General features: G+C 38.7%; 1 protein-coding gene across 3 annotated transcripts in view; it reads left to right on the forward strand.

Moving 5' to 3' along the window:
• Window positions 1–19,994, forward strand: part of psd3l (pleckstrin and Sec7 domain containing 3, like) — a 164,653-nt gene that overhangs the window by 17,319 nt on the left and 127,340 nt on the right. For all 3 annotated transcript variants that reach the window (XM_036595147.1, XM_036595146.1, XM_036595145.1), the window contains exons 2-4: window positions 308–419; window positions 9,642–10,542; window positions 14,876–15,346. In XM_036595147.1, the coding sequence (XP_036451040.1) occupies window positions 9,854–10,542; window positions 14,876–15,346 (1,160 nt within the window). In that variant the 5' untranslated portion in view covers window positions 308–419; window positions 9,642–9,853. The remainder of the gene's footprint in view (window positions 1–307; window positions 420–9,641; window positions 10,543–14,875; window positions 15,347–19,994) is intronic.

The following is a 19,994-nucleotide window of genomic DNA, read 5'->3' on the forward strand; positions in this document are numbered from 1 at the left end:
TTGATTGGAAGGCTAAGTGTACATTAACTGGCTTGAGATCCAGCTGATTTGAATGCAGGACTGTCACTATGTGATTGTCTCAGTAATTGAGGAATCTACAAATTATTTAGAGTTTTTAAAAAGGCCAACCACTAACAATAAAAATGGACTATAAATTGCCAATCATTGTAGATTTACACAGAATGTAAAAAATTGATCATTTTTTAAATCAAGTAGTGATCACTTGAAAATTTCTCAGCATTTTATATCACAGTGTAAGTCTTCATTGATATTGCAGTGTGTCTTAATCAGTGGTCTCTTTCTGCAGGCTGAGACGTTTGTTTGGGTCAACAGCTCCTCTTCACATGCCCAGAGTGTTGCCAAGGCCAAGTACGAGTTTCTCTTTGGAAAGACAGACGACTCAAGTTCATCAGACAGTGGTAGGAACCTTTGGACTTCTTGTATTATTTCCTGTAAAGCATTGATTAAAAAACAATTCACAATCATAAAGCACAGTCACTACTTTGCACCTTCACAACTACAAAAAAACTTACTAAAAACTTTTACTTCAAAAGTATTTCTGTGGTGGAATGAATGGTGGTTATACTCCAGTATAAGAAGTCTGCTTCAGAGAAGAGCTGTTGTTGTAGTGGCAGATATTTTTTTTTAAAAATAGAGGATCAGTTTACATCACCTAAATTCAAACATGACACTGCAAATTCTGCAAAGTCTTATATTAAAAATGAACTGATTTTAAGAAGCCAGAAATTCTGATATCTAACTGGAAGGAGAAAGTGAATTTTTGTGAATGAACTTGACTTGACAAAGCCGTTGCTTTGAAATCCCAGGTGGTTGCTAAGGTGTGGCATGTTGTCCCAGGTAGTTGCTAAAATGTTGGTAGGCTGTTGCTACATGATCCTACGTGGTTACTATGGTGTTGCTAGGCAGTTGTTTTTTTTATCCCAAGTGGTTGTGAAAGTTTAGCTTTGCTATGAAATCCCAGTCGTTTGTTAAGGTGTTGCTAGGCTGTTGCTATGGTATTCGTGGTGGATACAAAGGTGCTGCTCGGCCATTGCTATGTTATCCCAGGTGCTTGCTTAGGTGTTGCTAAGCCATTGCTATATTATCACAGATGGTTGTTATATCTGTGTGTGTAAATATACTTTTCTTTACATTCTGGAAATGTATGTGAGTCTGTAATGTCAATGAGATGCATTGTGAGAAATGTCCTTTGTAGCATCATATATGGCACTTACGGTTTGTTTATACTTTGAGTGTGTGGTGGGGACCAAATCCTAAAATGATGCATTGTTGCGTTCTGGTTCACATAACAGTCACACTGACATGTATAATATTGAACCAAAAGATGTAAACAAAACTCTTATGGGTAAAAAGTCACAACTGAGTGGGCGGATTTTATCACATTACTGTCATAATGTTCACCAAACTTTCTGAATCATGCTGTTCTCTGTTCTATCTGGGCTCATTTTTTATTGTTTATTTTATGTCTTGTGATATTAGAGCAATAAGTCATAAGACTCCCTGTGTTATTGTAGGGAAACCTTGGAGAACATTATTACATAATATAATCTATGTGTGTAGTCAAATGTGTATACATATTGAGTATTTTTTAATGACTTCAAGTCTCCTCACCGACCTGCTCAGTTGGTCTCGGTCTGTTTATTTGGTACACGCCAGACATTGGATGGCAGCATTCTTAAATTAGAATTTTCTCAACATTCCACCAATTAATTTTCTATGAGATAATAATATAAATCATGTTGGAATCAATGCTGCACAAAAACCGTATATGCAATCAGTCCCAAACCGCAAGGGCACTATACCCGTATGGCTCTAAGACACTGTTTGCACCTGGTCACTTCATGTGACTAGTATCTGGATTATATCTTGATAGCGCTGGATTATATCTTGATAGCGCTACCCACGGTGGCGCAGTGGGTAGCGCTGTCGCCTCACAGCAAGAATGGCCTGGGTTTGATTCCCGGCCGGGTGACCAGGGTCATTTCTGTGTGGAGTTTGCCTGTTCTCCCCGTGTCTGCGTGGGTTTCCTCTGGGTACTCTGGTTTCCTCCCACAGTCCAAAAACATGCAGTCAGGCTGATTGGCGTGCTAAAATTGCCCCTAGGTGTGAGTGAGTGTGTGAATGTGTATGTCTGTATGTGTATGTGCAAATCGGCTTGCAGCAACTAATTAACGGTTGTTTATTTGGCCGTCTGCAGTTAGTATTACACAGTAGTGTCAGTCCATATTGCTGTTAAGCATTTCGTTTTGTCCCCAAGTATGTGCGTTGTCCATGATTATCTTCCGAACAGACACAAATCATGTGCCCAGTGATGCACTACATGGGGAGGAGTTTTGGTTGTACTGGGAGGGGTTTTGGTGGTCGAATGTGTCTTGGAGAGATGGATGCATTTACATTGCTATATCCTGGCTCAAATGCATCTCAGACCACCTCCTGAAGTGGTTTGAGTGGTCGGATTTGTATCTGTGTTAAATATGTCTTGGGTGTGTTTACACTTGCAGTTTTATGTGGCTTTATCCAGATATAATCCTGACACTCAAGACACATGAAGTGAGTAAACAGGGCCTTGATCCTGCAAAATATTGTGGTCAACAGTATCATAATAAAATGCTAGCTTCTTTCTGTCAAAAGTACTGATATGGTAACTAAAGAAGCTGATCCTGGCCTCAAACCTCACAATAAGCTGTTACACTTTACAGTGGCTCACACGTTGGCTCTAGTCAATCTCTGGTTGCGTCATTGGTTGTCAGTCAGTTGCTCCCACCAATGTTCTGTGCTGGCATGATGAATGTTATAGGGGAAAGGTAAACTTCAGTTCTCCTGCCCCTTCAGTGAACTTGAGTTGCCCTCACTTGGCCATGCCTGTTGACTTTTCCCTACTGACAGCTCAAGCTCCATTAAAGTACGGCTCTCTGAATGCTGTGCCTTAGAGCTTTTGACATGACTCTCCTGACCTACATAAATGCCATCTCTGGCACTGCAGGATTGAGGCTAATGTCCTCATTTCCTTGAATGACAGTTGAGCTTGTTACGGGACTGCAGCCCGTAGGTCTATTCAGTTCCCTTTGTGAGTTAAAATAAGAAAAAAGTATCAGTCACAGCTCGCACTTTTAATTGATTCATGTTTACAATTATTTGATTAACTGACTAATTGAATTGTTATGCCTGCTGTGGTTTCCTTGCACTTTACCCCATCACACTACCGCCATCATTCAAATACTCTCTGGTCTAAATCTCTGGTCTTCCATGAACTTGTAGATACGTGGACTTAATGTGCACATTGCTGAGAAAGTCCACAGGGCTGTAGAACTGTTCATCGATATCCATCCACATCCATAAAAAATGCATGTGACAACATAAACAAAATGGGAGGGGTTCCAAAAAAATAACAGACTAAAAAACTTTTTACACAAATAAAAAAACAATTCCAAAGTAATACTCAATTCAAGTGCAAATGTACAGATGTTACTGTCAATGTCAACCATGCAAATAATTTGAGCGGAAGTGCCTCTCATTACCATGTGCAACTTCGCATATTCGATGTGATGATGCTGAGCACTTCAATCAGCATGCAGATCCGTAGATCAGAGTCTACTGAACAACAGCCTGGCTCATAACTTTAGCCGAAATTTATAATTTTTCGATCATCCGAATCAACATATTGTAGCTATTTAAAGTTCATTTTTAAATGTTACTCTTATCCAAATGTTTGGTTGCTTATTATTTTTATTTTTCATTTCCCTTTAATGTTTCCCTGAAACATATTTACATTTTTTCATAATCATTTCCATACATTTATACTGTCTGGAAGCTCCATGCACTTTATTTTTATAATGCTCAAATGTGTCGTTTAGTATTTCATTAAAGGACCCATGAACTCAGAATTTAAAACACAAAATACATCTGTGTTGAATAATAAAGTGTTAAATATTTAATATATAATTGTTATGCCCAAGAAACAACTAAACATGGCATAGGAGCGTCCCTAAACCTCAACACTCGTTAAGAATGCAAAACTATATATATGAATATGTATGATTATGTAAATGGTAAATGCCCCCCTGCAGCTCTGTTTCCTAATCCCACCCCTTTGCCCCACTACCCTGCACGCCATCTCTATGTTTTATAAGATGAGACAGAGCAGAAACAAAAACACACTCCCACTTTAGCTTCATAACCAAAAGGTTCTGTCTTTCTGTCATTCGATCTCACTCTGAACTTACCTTAGTGCAGCGCAGTGGGCATGAATTGCTGGTGGTTCAACCTTCGCGCTAAGCTAACGTTAGCCTCTGGTGCTAACAAGGTTAAGAATTAAATGTAGCTTAGGCTAACAGCTCCACACACAAATACACAGATTTACCCGCATAGATTTGAGTCTTTATTCTCTAAACTTGCATCGGTGAGGTTTCTTGATCACTGGTTGTGTGTACAGCCGTTTAGCTTCTAGCGCCTAACATCTAGTAGTGCAGCTATCGGACACCCTATTGCCGCTTGGGGCTTGGGCACTGGCCTCGTGCTGCCCCTCATGGTTGCTGACTGCTACTTGTTGGACCGTGTTAGGCTCAAACTTGTTTGTGATGTACAGAACTAAGCTGCTATGTAGCACCTTAGAAATCACTTTTTTTTCAGATGTACTCAGTAAGCCTGTGTTCTCGATGGGAAAATGTGAATGCTATAGTAACACATTTGACACAAATTTCAGTCTATATGATGATAATAAACCATCTAAGAGGAGCAAGATTACAATTAAAGAGCACATTTTTGAGTGAAGGGGGTCTTTAAACGTTATGTTCTGTTATGTTCCGTTTCGTGAAGGGATTGTGTTCCTGTAAATTTGTACACTACAAACCAGGGGTAACCTTTTTTCACAGTGCGATGCTTTTCTAAGGAAATGAAAATATTTCACAAACCCCTCTTGCCAGCCCACCTCCCTCGCCCTCCAGCCCCACATACACCAGTATACAAATGAAAGAAATTACAGAAGAATAATCGAACAGTAAGTCTGCTCACTTACTTGGGCCTGCATTCTTTAGCTAGCACAGACCACAAATCTGTTGCATGGTGCTGAAAAAATATTTTAGCAAATTTAGTGGTCAAGACACTCTCTCAGTAACGAGCTCACCCACTATAAATTGCTAATAGCCATTAGCCTGTCTTCTGTGGCCTGCAGGTGGAGACATTCAGCAGAGCTTACATGCACTTCTCAAAATTATTTTCTCTGTGTTTGATGACTCCAGATAATTTTGACAGTGCATGCGCCGCTCTCGCAACTCACCCTGGGACCATGTCGCAACCCCCAAGGGGATTCTGACCCCCAAGATAAGAACCTCTGCTTTAAACTATGGCAAATGAATATCGGTTCCATATATCAGGTATTAACCTCTTTGTTTACATATCTTCTATATCAGTATCTGCCCTAAAAAAAACATATTGGCCAATCCCTACTTTTATGTAAATGACTGCATCAACATTTATCCATAATCAGTGTTGCTGATGACTAATGGGCTTTGTTTAATATTTATTGTAATACTAAAAAATGTGCTTTTTGAGTATATCAACAGTGTTTTTTCTCTTGTGCTGTACTAACTGTGTAACATCGATAAGAACTTGTAAAAACTCTGTGTATTTTGCACATTGTAGGGCTTACGTGTTGTCCTTTTGCTCCTAAAATCGGTAATGCAATAATTTTTGTTCCAGTAAGAAAAGTATGAACATGTGTAACCAGTTCAGTATGTGCTTTGAGTGATGGTTGTTCAGACTCAACGTGTGTCTGAATTGCCTCGTGACATTTTAAAGGTTATTATTGAACCTTTTAAGGGGGTCTGATGTGATTCAGAACTACAGAGACACACAGAACATGTTTTAGCTGAAGTAGTTTGATTCGTATTGACCTACAAAAGTACAGTGTTTTTGCAATAATCGTTGTCGTAAAAGATGCAGCCACATGGGATTTTGCTATTTTAATTAATGATTAAAACTGTATGTAATTAGTTTTTCACATGTAGCATAGAAATAGATGCTTCACTTGTCAAAGCAGCTAAACTCATCAATAAAACAATAAGCACTGAAAATAAATATGCAGTGCACATGAATAGATTATGAAAAAAACGACTGCCTACAGCCTTTTTGTGTTGTTTTCTATTTTTGGGATGTTTTTTTTCTCCATGCTAATGGTGTTTGAGGGGATGTGCCCTGGCATTTGTTTACAGTGCATTAAGCATTTTGTTTTGTACCAACAACATAAAAATGCACATAAACATTTTATTGAGATGCTGTGTACACATTCTGTTTCCATTGAGGGGAAAGCTGGCAGATGCTGCCACCTTGTGAAAAGATGCTCTTATACGGGGCCTCAAAATTCAGTCCCTTCTGGCACGATGATCGAAAGTGCCTTATTCTCATCGCCAAGTGACTTTTCAGTCCCACTGATATCTTGTGTATTCAGCAGGCGCTCAAAGCTGTGAAAAAGCAAAGCCTCTTCTAATCCAAGCAGTTCAGTCTTGTAGAATGTCAACTAATCCTTTCTCCAGGTTTCATTCATTAGCCTTTCATTCCGTTTAACAGAACACATCTGAAGTTAGTTTAAATGAGGAGAACTGCAGGTTGTTTTGAACTTTTAAGCTTGACTTTGTGCTACCATTCAGAAATTTGGAATCACTGTTTTGAATGTTTTGAAGACAACTCATCCCATTTGGTTGCAGATGTATAACATAGACCTAAGCAACTAACATAGCCCTGAGCAACTTCACAGGCTTCATGTAACTTGTAGTAAATTGCCAATCTGAAAATAAAAGAAAACAGACTTTTTAGATTATTTCAGATTAAGGAAGAGAGCTGTAGATGATTCTGAAATGACTGAGAAAGCTGTATATGAATATCTAGAATGACTTAATGTTTCAAATGTGATCATCAAATCTGAAGCAGATAAATGATTCTAAATAGGTATTTACAGTATTTGGTTTATCATTTCCCAAAGTCTTCGAAATATTCAATAAAATGTATAAAAATACCTTTTGCTGTGTTGTTGATAATATTTAAAGCTACATTCTATGTTATTACTGGATACAACATTCTTGAAAAGTCTTATAATGTCTAACATCTTAAAATTTCAGTAGACTAACATTGTTATTTCTTTATATATTTATAAAACTTTAAACCTAATTTTGTTATAGATATAAAAAAAAATTAATTTTGTCTACATTTGTGTTGTTGTTTTTGTGTCACTTTTATCTGTAGAAAAGAGAAAATGTAAAACATAGCTATGTTGATAACAACACAGTTACATAGCAAACCAAAAGCAGGTACAAGCAGCTGTTTAAACAGCCGCCAGGTTAACTTTAACTGGCTAGATCACTAGATGGTCAAGTGGCTAACAGCAAATAAGAAACTTTATTGCAAGACACCATCCTTGTGATTCTTCCTCCTCATTCTTGCATTGATTGTCATAAAGGTCTTCACGATGAGGGTTAGGAATCAAGTGCGAGTTTATTAAGCATAATACATAAACATGGTTATTTCCAGGCAGGATTATTACCAGACAATCTCTAGAGAGACAAGCAAACAGTCCAAAACCAGAACAGGGTGTAAAGAGTCATAACTAGAAAAAATCTATGACAATAGCAACGCTTATAATTACAGGGTCTAACTTAAACAAGACTTTGCACAGACCCTAACAAAACAGTGTTCTTAAATACACAGAGAACATGTCTGCTAATTAGGTACAGGTGGGAACACTGAGCTAATACTCTGGCAAGGGTGACCTCTGTAGTCAAGGAGGGGAACTGACTACAGCAGATATGACAACGTGGTACGTTATGACTGTTTTGGAACTGTGAAACTTGTTTCCCAAAGTTGAGGTGGTTACAGCTGTTGCGGCTGAGTTTGAGAAATGTTTCAGTTGATTTTCAGGAGGCTTTACAACGTGCAGTGCAAGAGAAATGTAGTTCGTAAGCAACTTGCATTAAGAAAGTTGCTTTGAAACCAGCTTAATATTTAAAAGATGTGCACTGTTAAGTAAATATCTGTGCTGTTCTTTTTGTTCCCGTCCAAAAAGCAGTGAAAGAGACATCTGCATGTCCTGCAGCCAGAAACGGTTTAGTCTGGGCACTTTTCCCACCCCTCCCTCCCACCTCTCTGTCTCTCTTTATGGAGTGTACACAGTAATGCTCTGTTCCCTTACTACACTAGAGCTGTTCATGATTAGCTCAGACAGCAGTGTCTGATACACATAAGTCAACTGCTAATAGTCCTCTGAGGGGAATATTAAGATCTGGTAACAAAATCATGTTTATAAGCAGTGATCATAAAAGGTCACAACTTCTGACTGCAGTCTCTCAAAGTATGAATTGAGAATCTCAGTGGTGTTTTGTTTAAAAGTATTTGGCTGTGTTTTTAAGTCAGAGTCCATTTTTTTCTTATTTGCGATACATATCTAATCTTCCTAATCCTTTTTCGGTTTTAACATACCAAATAAATCAAGTAAAAGGCAATCATGTTATTTGAGCACTGATACATTCAACTCCAGTCGAGTAAAACGTATTCTGGGTATGTGCAGATGTGGAGCATTGGCTTAAAATGATGGTTTGGCCAAAAATCAAATTTGCACAGTTTTCCCCTTATCCCAAATGTAGACCATCTGCCAAGACTTGTTTTTTCTCTGAAGTTTGCTTCTGTAGCTTTGCTATGGAGATGAGCCTGTAGCTAATGTAGCTAACAAGTAATGGAAACCAAGACCACATCAGTTAGCTTGGTGCAAACAGCATGCTTAAATCATCACACTCCTGCCTTAAGTTGTACTGAGTTGTTAAATAATGATAGAAATAAATAGGCTTCATTATTTGATTTCTGACACTGTATACTGTAATACTAATTGCTATAAATACTAATACTAAAAGAATGTACTGTCAGAGGAAAGTAGCTGAAAAAGTTTCCAAAACTGGAGTTCAAAAAAATGATTAAAAGATTTAGAGAAAGTGGGAGTCCTAACAATGCTGAAAGACCCAGTAGACCACCAAAACTATCATGTTCAGAAAAACACTACTTAAAGGTTTTATTTTTGAGAGAGAAAACAGTTCAATGCTATGGCTCTGGAAGGATGTGTAGCTGTGAAGTAGCCATTTCTGAGAGAAAGAAATAGACAAAAAAAGAGAAAATTTGCAAATCAAATAAACGAGGCTGCTGATGTTCTCAGAACAATGGACTGACTACCTCAGAGCCCAGACCTCAGCATCACTGAATGTGTTTGAGATTGTTTGGATCGTGAGAAGCAGAAAAGTTCTAAGACTGAACTTTGCAGGTCTGGAAGAAATATCTCTGCAAATTTCTTCGAAAAACTGAAAGTAAGTCTCAAGAAAAGAATGAAGGCTGTAATAATGAAAAAGCATAGACACACTAAATACTGAAACTTTTGTAGTTTGTACTTAAATTTAGTGACTCTTTTCACTAGAAACCAAATAAATGAAAAGTGCTCTCTGACTCACTCCAAGTACAATAAAATATTAGTTCTTGTTGTCGGTTCTTAGCTATCTTAAGCACAAAGCCACCTTGAAGCCCGAATCTGTCCTGACATTTGTCCATTCAAATGAGCTCTCATTATCTGTCTGTGTGTTCCATCTCTCCAGGTAACTCCCAGCCCCAGCCAGAAGAGAACAGCGGTGCGAACCTCGACCCCTCCATCCAGGATGATGACATTGATGAGACCTCATTGTTTCTAGAGATTGACAGAGAACTGGCCAACCTGCTGAGTGGCCTCGCAGCTCAAAATCACGATGCTGCATCGACTGGCCAGGAGCCGGAGCAGCAGGCCAGTAAGTCAGGAGACGCTGCCTCGGCCATGATCCCTTGCAACGGCCACAGCGGGGCTTTCCCTTCTTCACCAGGCATGGCCAATCAGGGCTCAGAGCTGCAAAATGGCTGCCCTGATGCCGGCCAATCAGCGAGGCCAGCAGAGTCACTCTTGACGTGCAGCGCGCTGTTTGATTCGTGGTGCGAGGCGCTGATTCAGGACCCCAGCTCAGCGGCTGCAGCCACAGAGGAGCTGAGCTGTCTGAGTGCCGGGCTCAGGAATGCTCCCTCCAGCCAAAACAAACCCGCTGCTGCCCTCAGCACATCTGCAGACAAATCCACATCTGCAGAGGAATCCACAGTATCCTTCCCTCAGCCTGTAACTGAGACAGAACGGAAAGGGGAAGAGACCCAAGAGGCTGGCCTTGGTGGGCACTCCTCAGCAGCAGGGCTGCTGGATGCGTCTCTAGAGGAGTCCAGCAAGATCCTGGCGGAGATTCCAGGCATCTTCACAGCTTTCCTAGATGGGGGCAGGCTGCGGCCCCAGAAGAAGCTGAGGTTCGCGGAGAGCCAGACAGAGGAGGAGGCAGTGGTGAATGGAGAGCCAAGCTGTAGCATGAAGGAGCAGCTGACTCGGGACGTGGATGAGCCTGCGCACAACGGCACATTTAAGGTCGCTGTGCCACAGGTGTGTGTGCTGAGCCCGGACAGCGATTCAACTGAAAATAGTTCAAAAAGGTACCAGCTCTTCTTTATACTTTCAGTTGATTAGGTGATAGTTCAAAGCAGATCTGGCTGATAAGATGATGATGATTTTTTAAATCAAGTGTTTCAATATCAAGAATGCCTGTTTGAGGTATTTTTAATGAATTGAATATGCTGTTGTCTTCAGCAGCCAAGACTCAAAATTATGACAGTTGATAATTTGGTACACTAGCTTCAGGAATAGGTGTTACCTATTGCCAGGTGCCCCTAGATCACAGGTCAGCAACCTAAATGTTAAGAAAAGCCATTTTATCCAAACCAACTTAAGAGCCACAGCATTTTATGTCTGTTTTACCATCTTGGCTGTAAAAATGTCTTAGTCTGTGCAAAAGTCCTAGTATAGGCTAAAAATGTAATATAAATGAAAACGCAGACTTACTTTGCTCCGCTTTAAGCTTTAGCTCAGCTATAGCCGCTTATCTCACATCTCCGGCACTTTTTACGAGGCTGAACTCAGCTTCTCATTCTCCAGCTTCTTGTTTAAATTTTCCCGTTCCACCTTAAATGGTGCCTCAGGTGCCAGAATGTAATTGCTGCACCATTTAAGGTGGAACTGGAAAATTTGAACAAGAAGCCAACAAATGAGAAGCGATGAGAGTTCAGCCTCGTGAATTTTTAGTGTTTGACAGTTTCTTGTTGCAGATTAAATGTATCAGGGAAACAGGTGAAGTGCTTATAAAATAAATCCATTTGTCTCCGAATTATATATGTTCGTCTTAAATCTTTCTCTTTGCTGTTTCGTTAACTACTGTCTAGGCAAGATTGTTGTCTGTGTTGCTGTGGTGACCAGCAGTCAGGTTTAAAGGTTGCTACATTAATTCCAGCGTTTTTAGTATTTTAGGTTTAGTTTATTTTCCCACAAAGGAAGATTATTTTATTTTTACCTAAAAATCTAGTTCTGCTGTGGAGCTGCAACAGGGCAGTAAAGAGCCACATGTTGCCAACCATGTTGCTCTAAATACCACATTTGACACAATAAACAGGCATAGTCACCTTCTTGGTCATCATCCTCATCTGGTTGTTGAGAAAACAGCTAACGTGGTCACTACTCGAAGTCAGCCTGCAATCAATACAGTTTTTAAAGCAAAACTTCCTTTTACGTCCTCGAGGGCTACCAGTCTTACTAAGTCTATCACAGGGTTTATTTGCAAGGACCTTCACCCATACAGTGTAGTCGAAAATGAATGAAAATGAAAAGATTTTAGTGAGGCACAGGTGTGTTCTACCTTTCTAACTTAGGCATTTTAAATCTTGAGCTGTTCTGCTTTCTGGCAGTTTATGGCTATTTTACATTAGAATGATGACACGCAGACGGTGTATGTGTCTTAAAGAGACATGAAGCTAAGCTTTGCGCTTGTCAGTGGCATAACCTAGATTGCATGACGTTGCGGCAGACCAGATGGGCAGGGGAGGACCACCATAGTCATCACAGCGGCAGTGTTCTTTTTACTGTAAAGCTTTTAAAAGCAATTCCTGGCTGTTTTGTAGTACTGAAGCAGCTTGTTTATTGTATATACTGTGGATATACAATAAACTTTCTATTGTTCTGACCACAAATTTCAGTCATTTCTATTTTTTTTATGCTTTTGTACAAGGGCTAAATGGTTTAGGGAAATATCTGATTGGATATTTTCTGACCAATATTGGGATTGAAATTGAAATGCAAGTATTTTGACTAAATTAAGCTTGAGTCATATTTTTCCACATGAAGTCCAGCACATCCGATTTTTCATGCTTGAGGGATTGAATATAGTGTAGCAGACTGGCAGTTAACAAGGTCTGTGTTATTAAGTTAAATTTACCTGCTTAAAACCTAAAGATAATGTTGAATGATGTAGAGTATTATTAAAAATTGCAGCACTTACGGTTTGAAAATTGCGCTTAATTTGCAATTTCAGTATAAAGCGATGAATTGTTCAGCACTGCTTTGTACTGCAGTGAAGGGAAAAGCTTGAAAGAGATATTTAAACTAGAAATACTGTACTTTCAAGTACTGTACTTGAAATGCTGAGCTTGGTGGTTAACTGCAGCGTTATATTATGAACTGAACTGAAGTTAGACAAACACATGTGTTGCCTAGCAAAGATTCTCGCAACACACTGCTGTACTCCCACAGCACTTCTTCATGCTTGTTGTGGTCAGTTGCAGTTCCTCTTTAAACAGTAGCTGTGCTTCTGAAATGAGAGAGCCCATTAGAGGAAGCTGATGCTTAGACTGATTTAAGCCAGTAGATGATAGGATGGGTGAGGTCAGATAATAATAGTCATGCTTTTAAAGCTTTCTTCAGATAGTCAACCCAGACCACATACATAAAAAAGAGATTGATCAAGATATAAAAATAAAGATTCTGCAATGGAATAAGGAAGTTAAATTTTTTTTTTTCTATAGCCATAATTCCTTTCTGTTAGGGATGTATGATGAGACCGAAATCAAATCGGGATCAGCAGATAATTGCTTAAAATATTTATCGGCATTGATAGTTTACATTTCACTAATATATTCAAACAGATATTTGATTTTGTATTTATTATACTCTTGAAAGACAAAATGTTTAGGTGATGCTTGGCTATACTGTGCTGCATTATTTTTTACTGGATTTATGACCATATAAAAATAAATATTGCATGTCTCCATAATGCTGATATAGTTAGATTTAGTCCTAGTTTCTACAATGTATAAATAAATATATATTAATACCAATAACAGCACTTAGAAAAAAGAAATGTTTTTTTACATCAGCCTAGAATTCCCATATTGGTGCATCCTTAACTTCTATAAGCAAAGACATTTTGCAGAAGCTTCTTATTAGAATTTACAATGCTAATTGGACTTTTAATTCCTGACCAGTAGTTACGCCTGTCACAATTAGTACGCTATTGCCTGATAATTGTTTTAGCTGGTCGTAGTTATTTAAGCTGAATGCACCTATTTTTCACAGTTGTTTTCTTTAGCAATCGTGTGTTTACATTGCAACAAACACAATGTGAATTGAGTGCACTTTCATCAGAAGGGTGGAGGCAAATAAATGTAAACTAAAGCAAGAAGAAAACATGTATGTTGATACACGTCACAGATCATACGAAAACAACAAAAGTTCAAACTTCTAGCTGGCATTGTAATTAAACAGTAGAACACGAGAGGGAGTGTGTTATCGTGAAATAACATCATGGCTGTGATTTGGTCTCCGTAGATCATCACAGCCGTGATGTTATTCGTGGTAACACACAACCTTGAGTATTCTACTGCTTTTATACAACAGTTAAATAAATAAAGTAAGAAATTATTAAATAGGGAACCGTGAACGTGGAATTTAATATATTTTAATGTTAGCAGTTCCTTCCGCCAAATTATAGCTCATTAACAAGCAGCTTGTTGCTACATCAGAGTAACGAACACCGCTCACTTGCTGCACAGTCTGCTGTAAGCCTCGCCTTTTGAAGTACGGACTGAGCCATACAACTGCCGAAATATCAAGTTTAGGTCAGTGTTGTCTTTTTTTGCTAGATCAAAATTAATGTTGTTTTGTTTAGTTTTCGAAGCATTTTATAGCCCATTTTGTTTGGCGAATGGTATTCGGTTCATTTCTGGCTAATTCCAGGTTGTTTAGGTGTTCTTCTGTCACAGTTGCTGTCTGAAAAGCTTGCTCAGTGGTAATGACAGTTTCGGAATTTAGTGTAGTCTCATCTTCAGAGTCTGACCAAATCGGCTGTAGGTCAAATGTGATCCTAAATTTTCTGTTTCACAAAGTAAGAAGTAAAAACGTTCAAAGGGCTTGAGCGTCTCCTACAGATGTCAAAGTCGTTGCTTAGCAATGGCGTCTCAGCGGAGTTAAACAGTTTTTGGGAAAAACACGTGATGTTATGGTGAAATAACAGCATGGTTAGAGCGCTTCTCAACCAATCAGCTTGCATGGCCGGAAATAACTGTTGTATAACACCTGATATGTGACATTTTCATGACAGGCCTACCACTGGTGTAAATCTCTGACTTTACTATGGTTCTGATTCTTTAGGAAACAATTCAGTGCATCATGACATTTTAGATTACACCATATTTTGATTTGATTATGTTTTTCCGTTGATTATTTAAACACAAAACAATATATACAGAATAGTGAATTATAAAGAATAAACAATACAGCAGGCTGTTTGAAAATAGGCAGAACACTAGGCACATACAAAAAACGAGCACAAACTTTATTGAATATTATTAAAATCCAAAATCAATATTATGACCTTGAATCGTGATGAATTGATGCAATTTAACATCCCTTTCTGTCCACCCATTTCTCTGTTTCCTCCTGCAGGAGTGTAGAGGGAAAGGCCAGTGAGAGTTCAGAGGCTACGGATGTCTTCAGCTGGCAGTTCGAGAGCATTCTGGAGTCAGAGCGACTGCGCGGGACACGGTACAGCAGCCTGGACTCGCTGGATGCGCTCTCATCTTCAGCAGAGGAGACGGATGCTCAGCCGGAACCTACGCGGCCCCAGCTGGACACAGAGACGGCCTTGACTCTGGACATGCCCCTCACACCCATGATCCAGCAGCGGCTGAAAGAAAGCGGGTTGTTTCTGGATCCGGGAGCTGAGATGGGCTGTAGACAGGAGGTGCTCAGCGTCACCACCACTGGAAAGAGCGGGAAAGCGGCCCTTGAGGTCACCTCATCCTTTTTGGACACGGGCAGTGAGGCAGTGGGCTTCACCATAGGACAAGGTGAAGAAGCTCTGGCCAATGGTGTGATGGACAGGGACACAAAGGATTGGCTACAGGGCTGCCTGAGGTAGGATTTGATATTTACTAACGCAGCATCACATTTGGCTGTTGGAGTGACTTAAGGCTAAGCTGGCTTCATACAGGTATCATCAAACAGGCTCTGTTGCCCTGATGGAAGTTGCGAGGGGTGAGATCGGTGTATTTATAACAGTCGTGCCTTTAAAAGAATAGCTCAATCAAAAAAGCGGATGTTGCTAACAATCAGTAATAGTAAAAGGCCACTATTCAGCATTATGCAAATTGAATCATGCTGATTGGTCCCTGTTACCCCACTTACCCCTGTTAAGTCCCACTTGTTCTTGCTACATCTATCAAACTTTAAATTCAGGTTACCTAAAAGCATCTGTAGCACTTGTACTAACAGACTACAAAGTTTAATGGCATAGTGGAAATATTAGTAGCACAAAAGTGCATTTGAGGATTTTTCATTCAGAGTAAATTCAAGGGCAGACATGTTTGAGAGCTTATAAAATATGGATATTGACCAGTTTAAAAAGGAGCAAAAAAGGTTTACATTAATATTTACATTAATTTAGTCACTCAACGTTAAAGCAGTAGGTTTTCATGTCATTTTAATAAGGAGAAGGTTTGCGCAACAGAAGATACCTCTTCATATGAGCTAATACTGAAGGTAACACTGGACCTAGTCAGAACATCAGATGCAGAGGAGCTAGTTTGTGATAACTTGTTGTCTTTATAGCATGTCTTGGAGTTTGTTTATACTTAACCAATAGTTGCAATGTTAATGACACAAATATAGCCATTTTATTTACTGTCCTTGGCAACATCTTTCCACCATTTCTTAGCATAATAATTCTTAACTAATTTACTGCCACTGCAATTCTCACTGCAGTTTCATTCAGAAGGGTTTTTTTTTCTGGGAGTGTAATATTTATACACAGTTGTGATTATTTGTTGGCTGAAAAGAATGTCTGTTTTAATTTTTCAGTTGTTATCAACATTAGCATGTTTGTTTGATCTGTTGCTTTAAGGATATGTTTGGATAGCGGACCCAGAAAATAGATCTATGATGAATAAGTCTTGACTTAATCAAACCGATCAAAAAGAGCTTTGTTTTGAAAAACATTGTATGTTCATTTGTTTCTATAGATTTTGTTAAATAAGTACACATAGTAGTAAAGCCAGACTTGGTGTTTGGAGTGGTTTAAGGCAGATTTGGCACAATCCACTTTTTGATCTTAAAAAATCTTCCAACCTGAGCTGTCTGTGATTTTATAGATTGTGTTGGCTTTTTAACCATTACTCTCGTCTTGTTTTTGCAGCATTGTTGTTTTCTGCATCTGTATGCATTTTAGAGAACGAGCTTTGGGAGACAGCAGCCCAGTGCAATTAAAAATTGCTCACACTCCCCTGCCTTTGCATACAGAAGTGATTTGATATAATAATAATAATAATAATAATGCACACAGATAAAGATAGTAAATCCATTAATAAATAAATCCATTAAGCTCAGCTTTTATAACACTTTCTGTGACAACATTTCAAGTTAAAAACCTAAATGAGACAGATTTTCTGTGAAGGATATTAACCCTTGCAAGCCTGCTGTCATTTTGCTGTACTATTTAAATGTAGGTATATCATTAATTACATAGTTATGTAGCTGGTCTGATAAGTGATCTAGCTTTTTCTCCTTGTGGAAAGACTCAGATTTTTTCTGCCCACCTTCTCCTTGAAAATGGTGAAAATGTTGTTCTAAGAATAGAGAGGCTGTCTGTCAGTTATTCCCTCAATACTGTCTGACTCATTTTAGGAGCTGTCATTCAACATACACTACTGTGACAAAATTAGAAAATAAATTCTGACATGTAGCTCCTAGATGACATGTCAGGATTAGGTGTAGTACACACTGCCAGTACAGAAAGTGTACAGCTAGTGTAGTTTGTGTACAAGGGGCCAGAACTGTTTTAATTGAGTTTTCAGGTTGGACCATTTGTTTTTTCCCTAGTTGAACATGTATGAAAGTATTGTCTGAGAGAGATTTATTGGGTCCCATAGTGTCAGAAATACAAACTGTAACATGGCTGAGGAGCAATTCATTTAAATGATGCCGAGGCAGAATTTCATTTGGTCATGTTTGATTAAATGGCGCCATCTGCAGGATGTTAAAATGAACTGTGTCCAAAAGACGGTCTCTGGTACCACTGCAGGAGTCTGTAATAAGACCCCATGATCTCAACACTACCTGCAGCAATGTAAGGGTGGGCAACGTGGCAAATATATAACTTCACAATACTTCAAGACATGTGCATATGCATCATGATATTTAATTTTTAAAGGTTGAAGAAGTTGGAAAAGAACCAGCTATTCCATGTAAAAAACAACAAAACTACAGATGTAATGAAGAAAATACATGTTTATTAATAATACAATCTGCTGATATTAAATGAAAACTGTTACATAAAATAAACTCACTAAAATCATTACAGTGCATTTACAGTATTTACAGTATTTGCCATGAAATTCAGTGTTCACTGATTCTCGTTTGAATTATCATTCATATGATTTGTTAAGTGTCAGATTTTGACACTTCATTATAGTCGTATTTAATCTTGTTTTCTGCATCTTTTTCATTCAGCCGAAGATGGAAAGTGGCACTTTAAACATTTTTGGCTAAAATGTTTCAGTCGAAATTTCAGTGCATCTCTACTAATTATGCTCTCTTTGTAATGAAATGTAGTTAGTCAGTGTGCTTTAAGTACTGATGATATCCACGATATGCTCAGAAAAGTGTATTGCGGCATAATTTATCACAGTAATGATAAAATATCTTCGTGTTGACCACCTTTACATCTGCCAGAGTAAAAGCAGCCACTCTTCTCCCATTAGTCACTTGCTTATTATTTGATAGCAAGTAAAGATGGATGACATTCTCTAATGTCTGCTAGCAGAATTAAGCACTGATTACCAAAAGCCTGAAAGTATTTTGTTGGCTTTCATTAGGGAGGAAGCATCTTCTGAAACCTGCTGTAAAAGGGCATCCATTTTCAATTTTGAACGGAAAATCATGGCTCAAAGTTTCAGTTTCTGGCATCGTTCCTCACTGGCTCCATTCACAGTCTGAGCTAAACCAGACTCACTTAGTCTTGTTTTTTTTCAGGACAACTTGGCAGGTTTTAGAAACTTGTAATGAAGTAATGAATTTAATTATTATGTTAATTCTCAGTTTATAAGTAATATTAATGTCTGATTAATTTACACCACCCAGAAACAGTAAGTTTTGTCATCTTTATTGTGTTTAAATTTGTGCAAATTATGCACCATAGAAAAAGAATGCATTGACGCTTGTCTTATGCTTTGCTTTGGCTGTTGGTGTTTAATTCTTACTTTTTACTTTCAAGGTCCTCTGTTATGCTATGATTTCCTTTTGATACAGCGTCTTGCAGATTAATAAGGCCTTGAAAGGGTCTTCTGTTACGTACTGTTGTACTTTGCTGAAATAAAAATAGTGTTGGCATCTCATAGATCACATTATTAAATTAGGCACTCTGTTGTGTAAGGTCATCTTGGGATTCTTTGAGCATCTTCAGAGTATTTCAGATACTGTGCAACTTGACAGTGCAGCTCATACCTGTAGTCATTGTTTGGTTTAAGCTCATCTGCTGCATTTTAGGCCAGTGTAATCTATACATGAAGTAGTCCAGCTGAGATTATTTCTCTGTTTTTACAGTAACAAAATGTGGCCTATAGCTGAAACAACACAGCTGCTCTGCTGCTGCTGCCTGTATACTCCACTTGTCCTGTTGGCCTGGTGGGTCAGCACAAAAGCCCAAGGCAGCCAGCTGCTGGGCTCTGTTTGAACTGTACATGATTAGCTTTTAGGAGCTGAAGGAAATTCTTCAGAGCATTATGGATTAAAGGTCAGTTGGACTGCTGGAGACCTGCACTCCCTCCTCAGGAGAGCTTACATGCTTTCCTGGATGAGTGGAGCGAGAGGGGCCTCAGCTTTACAGCCCTCGTTGTAGTTCCTCAAGCATTCGCTGAACCCGGATGGCCTGGCCTGGAGCAGGAGCTCACAATCATGTTGTCTTTTTTCCGAGTTCTGGAATGGAATGAAACAAATGTGTTTGACCTTTCATGCGCTGGGTCTTTTCATGTTTTCATGCAAAAAACGATGTTATGCAAAAGTCAAAGACCACCTTTTATTTATTTAATTTCCAGTAAAACAGCTGTGAAAAACATACAAGTCGATGGCACGGCTATTACTCCTGCTAAGAGCCTGTCAGTTTAGTAATTATACATAAATAATGGTTCCACCTGCAAACAGGTGTTTCTGACACATTATCAGTTATCCTAGATACCCAAAATACTCTAGCCTAGATTACCCAGATATCATAGACACCCAGAATTCCATGCATTATTCTTGATTGTTGTGTATGTTCTATCTGAGAGTAGAAATGACTTGATGTCTTTAAATGTATAAACAGTGAAAATTCAGTACTGTGTGAAAGTCAGAAACCTTTCAGTTTTTATTCAGTTCAATTTCTAGTTAAAGCAAACATTAAGTACAAGTCAGTTATTCTTCATTATGAGGATAAAAGAAGAAAACGTATCGAACAGAAAATTACATAGAAGCCTCAGCAACTAATTACAGTATCAAAATTGCAGTATTCAGTATTTAGTATTTGCCTCTATCT

The sequence above is a fragment of the Colossoma macropomum genome, unplaced genomic scaffold (genome assembly GCF_904425465.1).
Source record: "Colossoma macropomum unplaced genomic scaffold, Colossoma_macropomum, whole genome shotgun sequence".
In the NCBI taxonomy this organism is placed as follows: Eukaryota; Metazoa; Chordata; class Actinopteri; order Characiformes; family Serrasalmidae; genus Colossoma; species Colossoma macropomum.